At 34.6% G+C, this 9532-nt stretch overlaps 1 protein-coding gene across 1 annotated transcript in view; it reads right to left on the reverse strand.

Moving 5' to 3' along the window:
• The window catches only part of LOC128999082 (PHD finger protein 7-like), a 28915-nt gene extending 22459 nt beyond the window's left edge, over positions 1-6456 (reverse strand). The window contains exons 1-4 of the mRNA XM_054425438.1: positions 6358-6456; positions 4206-4307; positions 3066-3190; positions 1743-1914 (exon numbers count right to left, since the gene is read on the reverse strand). Coding sequence (XP_054281413.1) covers positions 1743-1914; positions 3066-3190; positions 4206-4307; positions 6358-6456 — 498 coding nt within the window. The remainder of the gene's footprint in view (positions 1-1742; positions 1915-3065; positions 3191-4205; positions 4308-6357) is intronic.
• Positions 6457-9532: the final 3076 nt, after the last annotated feature.

Raw genomic sequence — 9532 nt, forward strand, 5'->3', positions numbered from 1 at the left:
TCTGAGGCCCGACAAACCTAGGCTACAGGATTTGGCGTGCTCTGTCTACTGAAAGTCACCAGTAGGTTAGTAGTTAAATTTGTTAGCCTACTAATTAGAAGCCCAGATAATTAATATCACCTTGATAGTAGTAGTGTTTTATTGGTTGGTCATTTTATGATTTTAATTTAAGCTGAACAGCTTGTTACTTAGTTAATCCAACACGTTATCTTGGTAGTTTGTATAGCGTCGTACCGGCTATTGGATATATTTAGTTAGCGTTTTTAAGATATTCTATTTATTACACTGCTACTAAGTATCTCAATAATTTAATAAAAGTGTGACTGGTATTCAATTTTGCCATTTGGCTTGGTATTTATTGAGACCAGCTACTAGGTGTTTAGTTGCTCTGCCGATACTTTGATTTTATTTAGTACCTATTATTGTAGATCGACTATTGAGTGAACTACTGTATGATTGTTAGCTTGGGCACATGTACACAGTTTACAGGATACATGTATCACAGTTTACTATGGATACGTTGAATCCATCTTGAGGTATGGAGTCATACTGTGGGGAGTGTCAACAGAAGTCAAATCCCTACTAATTTTACAGAAAAAAATTATTAGAATCTTAACCAAATCAAGAAGGAGAAAATCATGTAAAAACCTGTTTAAAAATCTTAGAATTCACACCATTTTTGGATTATACATAAATGAAATTCAAAATTGGATACATAACACTAAGGAAAATTTGTCAGATGCAGTCAAATTTACACATAATTATAATACAAGGAATAAATATAATTTCAGATTACCACATCACAAATTGACGACTTTTAGGAACAGCCCTCAATATATGGGACTTAGATTGTACAATGAATTACCCCTGTATCTTAAAAATTTAAATGCTACTCAATTCAAAGATAAAATAAAATATAAAATAATTGAGAAAGCCTACTATTCACTTGACGAATTTTTGGAGAACCCTATAATGTAGATAAAAATTCTCTGATATTCTACATGAGTTTATTTTAATTATTTTAACTATTAATTTTACTATATAATACATCACTATGACGAAACACCTGTTCTTATGTATGAAATGTACTTTATAAAGAACGTATTGTGTAAATAAAATATGTCTTATGTCTTATGGCATATAAGGGTCGTGTATTGGATTTTAGTAGCCGAGTAGACCCTGACTGGTGATAACGTGCGTTGAGGTTATTATTGGCAAGTTAGCGCGTCACTCACATTGTTTTAGGCTCTCTGGGCTTAACTATTGGATAGTTAGGATGAAGCCCGAGTTGTGTAGTCAGCAACGACCCCCTAGGAGAGTGCAGAATCGTGAATCGGCATAGGCCTGGTGGTGATAATTGCACGTTTGCTTGATTACATGTTTTGACTTGTTCACAGTGCGCGTGTATGAGCCAGCCCCATTCCGGTCAGACCCAGCTTTTGGCCAAGTGGTTTCCCTCGTCGCAGACTCTGGAATTTCACCCGGCCAAATTGTAGACTGAGCTAACCCCGGCAAACGATTGCGACCAAGCACAAAATATTGTTCTCAGTACAGGAAAAGTGTGTCGCAAATACTATTGAATGTAATATATAAACACAGATGGTCTTTCTAAAAGTAATTTTGCTACTGTCTACTTGTATAGAATATTGTGCATGTCAAGTCTGTATCCATCCGATTGAAAAACTGTACAAGAAAAAGTTAGTTTTGTGTCATTAGAGATTAATAAATGAATTGTCTAATACCTGAATACAGTTTCGATGGAAACAAGCCTCCTTCCTACAACAAGGAGCATATAGCTTGTCGTCCGATGGCTTCACTTCCTCCAAGCATATAACACAGTTACTGCTTGGGTCGCCAGGGTTCTGTAGGTTGTCTGGCGGATCCTGCTTCGGGCGATGTTTATGGCAAAACGAACTGAAGCACAAGATTTTAAACGTTTTTTTCAACATAATATTAGTAAAACATTATATGGATATACTATTAACTAATATCTAGTTGAACACATTCAGCCCCATTAATTTTTGATTGATTTTATTCTGTCTATTTTAATCATGTTTTTCCTCCTCATGAACACAAAAAAAAAAAAATAGATAATTATGATAAATTAATAATAATAATAATAACAAATCAAAGTTTTTGATAGAAGTCCACACACAGTAAGGACGAGTAGGAGCTGATTGAAGTATGTTATTTTTAGATGGGTAAAAAATAAGCTAATATTTGCAAAACTAACAATAGGACTGAAATGATATTTACAAGCATTTTTGTGATAAATCTATCACTGGACTATGAAAAATGTATAAATTATAACTCACTATCTGATAATAACTCAATACTCCTTATTCTTTCATAAAAATTACTTTCTGTACCAAATCACTAAACCATACTAGCTCAATTCAAGTTAAGCTGAACACTGAAATCTGTCTAATATCTGAGTTATAGCAATGAGGTAGCGATTAGAAAATAAAAAAGCTGTAACTAAGTTTAAACTCTCAAAATAACAATAAACTAACTGTTCGCTTGTAAAATGTTTTTACTATTGTGATCATCTTATAAAATAGCTATATCCTAAAATTGTTATCGATAGGTTTTGAGATTTCATATGTAAGTCTGGAAAGGCAAAAATAATTTGATTCGGTGATTATTTTTGAGTGTAAGTAACATAACATTACTTTACAGTGGATCTTGCATCTATTTACAATCTAACAGTTAAGCAGTCTAAACACTAGACAACAAAATTTCAAATGTTGACCTTTGGAAAGTCATTTGTAAGGCTAAATAAAATCAAACGAGTCGAGATATCAAAGACTGTGCTCAAACCAACCTATATACAGTGCAATGATCTTAGATATGAATTTCATCATGGAATATAAAAACTATTTCTAAGAAAAAAAAAACAATTGAGATATGCCATTTTTGGTGTGCACTCTGTGCAGTAAAACATGATGAACCTAAATGTATTTATTTATTTAAGAATCTAAAATTAGGTATCTTTGATGTTGAAAAACTTTTAGCACAAATATACATCAAATGACATTAGAAAAAGAAACAAAAGGAGAACTTACTGGTACTCCCCGAAGTGCTGGTGTAGTGTACCATTTTTTAGTCCGCACGGAAGATGAAATTTTTTTGAGCACTTCCGCTCTTCGCACCCTAGTGACGCTCCTTTCTTTTTACAGAAACTGCATGTCTGAAAAATAAAGCAACTCATCATAACAGCCTCACATCAGTGGTTGACAATAACATTTCCCCGATTCCCTCACTATTTTGAACAAAACCCACTCAAATAAGCAAAAGTACAAGAAAGCTACCAAACATACAAGCATGTAAATATTAATGGATTGAATGCTCTCCTAAATAAAAAAAGACCATACATTAGCGCTACAGTTTTTAAACTGATCTACAACATTGAAACTGACAAAACTGGAAAACAGCAACTGTAACACTACAAAAATCAAAGCAGCCACCCGACCATAAACCCCGAAAAGCCTTACCCCGAGCTATCGAACACCCCAAATGCACACACTCTCAGTCTGTAAAATAAAACGGAAAAAGAAGGATCTCTTGCCAACATGACTCTGCTGTGTGTCCGTCACCGAGCATCGAGTATACACTAATAAGAGGGGACATATAATGCTAATATGTAATAATTGGGAGGACAATGGGCTACCCTGGCGTTTATAGTAGTTTACGCAACGATTGCTTAAAGATGGTGTTAACGACACTCGTAGAAGTTTTTAAGGCACTCGCCAAGGCTCATAGCTTAAACTTTCTACTCGCGTCGTTAACACTATTTACGCAAGTTGCCAGTTGTTTAGTGAAACTTTTCAATTCTAATAACTGAGCTGAAATGTCTACTTAAAAAAACTGTCGTTGGTAAACACTATTTACGCGAGTTGCATACACTTGTTTACCTACGACAGTGTTTTTAATTACTAAAAATCACTACTGATAACTTCTAAGAGAGGTTATATTTTCATTTAGCCTATAACCTCTCATTGCCACTCACAGTAATGCAACAAAACATTGTACCAAACACTAATTATTGTACCACTTTTCAATTCTAAGAACTGAACTGGAATGGCCACTTTAAAAACTGTGGTAGGTAAAATTATTTTTAACCTCAACCCGAGCAAAAAGCAATCATTATATAATTACTAACAGTTATGGACACAAATTTAAGATAAAATATAAAAAAATCTTACCAATTTTGCCGCCCTTCTTGTTTCTTTAAGAAGGTCTCGGGGTAAAAACCCCATTAGACCTTCATGCTCGGCTCCATTCTGAATTAGAGCTGGCGATAAAAACTGTAAAATGTTAAAAAAATCTAAAAACATCTATTTAAAATATTTGAGTTGCCCCCCAAATCCTCCCTTTTGGGGGACACTCAACAATTTCAAAATCATAAAGAAGAAACTTCCTGTTTAGATTGCACGGCCACCAAAAGGATATCTCTGTATATTTACTTAGAAAATTATTAGAGGGAGGTCTTGACTTTTTATTCACCCTGTATGAGACAGTGCATTAACTATATTCAGTCAGAAGCTACAGATTTTTTAATTGATTAATTTTTACAAATCCATTAAAATATGGACAAAGTAAAAAAATTTACTACATAGTGTTTTAAAATACCTTGTTACTGTCAAAATGATCCTTTCTAGTATGTGAGACTACATCTGTTTCATGCTTCAAAGGAGCACATCTTCAGGTCGGAAGAACGTCAAGTAGTCTTCATTGGTATTAGATATTCCTCGTAGTGGAGGTTGTCAAAAGTTAAATAAATAGGTAACAAAACAAAAACACATAGCACACGGAGTCGCTATTCCCTCAGTCAGTCGCGACTCACCCTCAGCCTGCGCCGTATGACGTGTACTGTATTGTTACCGTCGTCTGGTCGACCAATTCTAAATGTTTCGTGTTTTCGTGTACTATGTGTTTTGTTACCTATTTATTACACTTTTGACGAACTCCACTACGAGGAATATCTAATCCCAATGAAGACTACTTGACGTTCTTCTGACCTGAAGATGTGCTCCTTTGAAGCATGAAACAGCTGTAGTCTCACATACTACGAAGGATTGTCTGATAGTAAAAAGGTATTTTTAAACCACTATATAGTTAATTCAGACGATCCAGAGGCCATTCCATTGTGAAAAAAATTGAGTTTTGTGGGCCAGGGTTTAGATTGAGGAGTGTAAATTATTCAATTACAGTACAGAGTTTTAGTAAATAGCTCCATAATCCTGCCATGCAATATTTATTGCTTGTTTATACTCATGCCATGATCGAGATGTCATTCAAGAAGGGTTTATTTAGATTAATTTGTTACTTTTTTCATAACTGCTCATGTACTCAACATTATTCTTTATACAATGTTAAAATAGTCAAGTTTATGTATCTAGATGGTTGTCACTGATTGTTACAAATTTTTATAATGAAAACAGCAGGCACACTCAAACGGACCAAGAATGACAAATATTGTGACAAGGATGCCAGAATACAAACAGAACATTTTTATCTATTTGAAAGTTTCTCTGTCTACTGCAGACAACCCTGTTATTTCTGGCTTTGTCAGCAAGTTAGTAATGTTATGAATTACTGTTCTTAGTAATCAGCTGAAGTATTTATTTACTTGTTGTTTGTATTAGAGATTTGTTTACCTTTTCAGCTATGTAAGAATTTAAGTTTATTAAATTTGTTGTGAATAACCTAGCCTTAATTTCTAAAAAGGTTCAGTTATTAGTTGGTATTATTAGTTGGTACACATTTGTTAAATTTGGCAATCTAGTTCAATATGCATTATAGTTCAGCAAAGTCTGTTAAGGGTGGGCTCTACCTCAGCTCGGAAATTTCAGCTCAGGCTTCAGTTGCTATGTTGCACCATTGGACAGCGCCTGCAGAGGTTTCCAAGATTACTGTTTTCAAATTAACCAATAATGATAGCTACGCACTCTAAATGGCTTATAGTAGTGCAAATACCAATCAACAGTCCTGCGTTTTTCAAATTTACAAATAAAGTTTTTTCAATAAGTTAGGGATAGTTGAAAAGACCTTTTTTCTTGTCCTACAAATCAGTTTATAAGGTGTGTATAAAAATAAATGAAATAATGAAACGCATAACTATAGAAAATTTCATCCTCTTTAATAAGAGACCTTAACTTTGATTCTACCTTCAATGTAGCAGGTGAACATAGTAATCTTGCAAACCCTTGCATTCGGTTGCGCGTCAGGGGTAGAGCGCACCCTTAAGTATACTATTTGAATCAATGTACAGACACAACTTTGTATTTGTGTTTATTGTAAAAACTGTATTTTAAATAAATTTACAAGTAGCAAATAAAAAACCATCATTCTTACCATACAATGTTGATGAACTGTAATCTTATCTAGTTTGAGAATTTTTCCAAATCGGATCTCGTCATCAGTTTGGTTTCGGCAGAAAATGCACACATCCATGTCCGACCTATAAAAGAAAATGTCTATTAGAGAGGGAAAATTTGGTAGTTTCTTGTGTGAATTTCATTTGTCAATTTTTAAGTTACATCAATGTCAATGCATATATATATGCGATGTCTTTCTACAGCATTGTAAATAGCTTTAAAAAATAATAATTTTTAACTAAATGTATAAAGAAATACCCCTGTTTTTGCTTTGCTGTGTGGTTGGTCATGTTTGTTGTCTCTTTTTGAGGCCCATTTACTCTATTTTTGAATTGTTTATCCTATGCATTGTTTACCCGATCTTTCTAATTCTTTTTTTCAGTGGAAATCAACATTTAATAGAGAAATGTTATTTTCTTTTCTTATTTATTTAACATATTTACATTTGTTTATTTTAAAGGCAATTAAAGACGGTTATTTAACCATTGTTCATTAAGTGTAATTTTTGACCTGTGAATGTAAATAACAATTTGTAATTAAAGCACTTACCGTATTCATTTCATTTCAGAAAAATAATAATATTAATCTAGTACTCTTAAGCTTTGTACATTTAATGGTTACAGAAAAAATGTCAACCAAATGTCAATACTAGGCTGAAGTTAGGTTAGGTAGTTTGCTTGTTTATGTTTTGATCAAATTTGGTAAATCTAGTTATTCCATTCCAAGTTATCAACATTTTACTACAAAATACACTTTAATACCTCCCTTGTACAGTTCGGCCAATTTTTCTATGCTCGCGGACAGAACTGGTTGGGTCTGGGCGAGGGGGTTGGCCTGGCTACTTTTGTGAAAACATTTGTAGCTTGCTACTCAGCATTACCATAGATAAAAGGAGTATAGACATACTCTATATATACTCCTTTTACTGTCTTTACTTTACTTTTACTGTCCTTATACTGTCTATACTCCTTTTATCTATGGCGTTACTCACTCGCCCCTACCCCAAGCACTACCAACAAGTGTCACCCGTATGTTTTAGTTCGGCTGGTAGCGCCTACCACAAATAAGTAAAATGTTTCAAATGTCCTGTAATAGATTTACTTGGGAAGGTCCTATGTATCTCCGATGCACATTCAATTGTAATAGCTCAGGATAATTTCAATGGAAATAGACTAGGCCTACCACAAATAAGTAAAATGTTTCAAATGTCCTGTAATAGATTTACTTGGGAAGGTCCTATGTATCTCCGATGCACATTCAATTGTAATAGCTCCGGATAATTTCAATTCCTGTAGGTCCAACAACTCAACAGAAATAAGTTACTTCCAAATGATGTTATTCACACAGACATTTTTTTTTCAATATCACACAGCTCCGATGAAGTTTCAAAATATCCATACAGGTCCAATAGATGCTCTAAGTTAAAACAAATGAATGAGAGGAACCGAACTGTGCATGTGGCCTACATACCTTGTTTTCTCTACGACAACTTTGACTGAAGTGATTTGTCTATAATTTATAGTTTAGGTTAGTTAAACTGGCATTTTCATACCGACATATATTATACCGAAAATCTCATACAGACTCTTAATAGGCTACTTTAATGTTTTCTATAATATTGGCACAGGCTACTAATGTAAATTATAATGTCATCAAATTGTTTAATATTCTCCGTATACAAATCAAGTCCGTATCAGATTGAAATGCTTCAAAGGGCGCTTCCTATAATTTTTTGTGGGTAAAGGCGACTACAGAGTATGTGCATCTCTTGCTGGCGGACAATCCTAATAAATGTTAATTTTAATTTTGTATTTAACTAGGTAGTCAGCTAATTGATAGTCATGGGAAAGTTTACTTGGCTAATGTATGTATTGCCAGAAGTTAAATGAGTTGTTGGGTTATTGAATTAAATATAATGAACATAATAAATCAAACCGTTTTGAAAACAAATTAGGTTGCCAAAAATAAAATTTCTTCTTCATACCGATGGTGAGGAAGTTCATTCATTGTAGCTAAGGACAAATATACGACATCGGAATGATGGGTTTTTCAACAACACTGAAGAAGCTTTTCTATTTCACTTTGTATATAATAGATACAATATAATAGGAAACCCTTTTATTCTATTGGCAGGCCCGTTTTTGAATATGTCAGCGCCCTAGGCACAACTAATAGTAGCGCTCCTTTGCAATATATAGACTATAAAAGGGTGACCATCAACCTGGAAATCCGGGAATTAAGAATGCATTTTTTTGAACCGGGAATTAAGCGTGAATTTTGTATTTCTACCTGGAATTGTGAATTTACCGCGATGGCGCATGACAACATTGACGTTTCCGTGACCGTAGGAGACGATAATAAGTCTACACAAGGCCGTGAGGGATAATCATAACTTTGCTGCAATCGCATGAGACGATGATAATGTCTAAAACGACTTTGGGATATGATCATTATTTTACCGCGATCGCGCAATACGATAATGAGATCTACAGAGCCACGAAGGATGATCAGAATATTGTCGCAATCACAGAAGACGATGATAATTTCTACACAACCGCGGGAAACAGTCAGAATTTTGCCGCGATCGTGGAAGACGATAATGATCTCCATATGACTGCGGGATATTTTTAACATTTTGCCGTAATCACGGGAGACGATTACGATGTCTTCACGATGCACTTTTGGATACAGCTTAACACAGGAACAGATCACAATACTTCACAGGCTACAGAATTGCTCCCTAAGGTTCGTATACAAACTTAAGAAATATGATCATATAACAAGTCACCGTAGGATCTCAAATACAATGTCCGTCCGAGAGAGCTGTGATAAGCAGGTTGCATGTATCGTCCACAAAACACTGGTCACTCAGGCACCACAGTACTTGAAGGAAAAACTGAAAGCGAGGTCGGCCGTGAGAGAGCGCAGAACTAGACAGGACTTGTTGCTTGACATACCAAGGGTTGTTCTTGTGCTGGTAGAAGGGGTTTTTCTTACTTCGGGCCGGCTCAGTACAATGCACTTCCTTGCAAGCTAAAAGCACTGTCTTACAACAGTTTTAAGAATCGCCTAAAGAGTTTGTAACTAATCTTATTTTGTTTCGTAGTTATAAGAGGTTTTATTTAGTTTAAGTCCTGACTTGAGTCAATTTG

Source organism: Macrosteles quadrilineatus, unplaced genomic scaffold (assembly GCF_028750875.1).
Source record: "Macrosteles quadrilineatus isolate MER2022 unplaced genomic scaffold, UCM_ALF_1.0 Scaffold_7__1_contigs__length_78375512, whole genome shotgun sequence".
Classification (NCBI taxonomy): Eukaryota; Metazoa; Arthropoda; class Insecta; order Hemiptera; family Cicadellidae; genus Macrosteles; species Macrosteles quadrilineatus.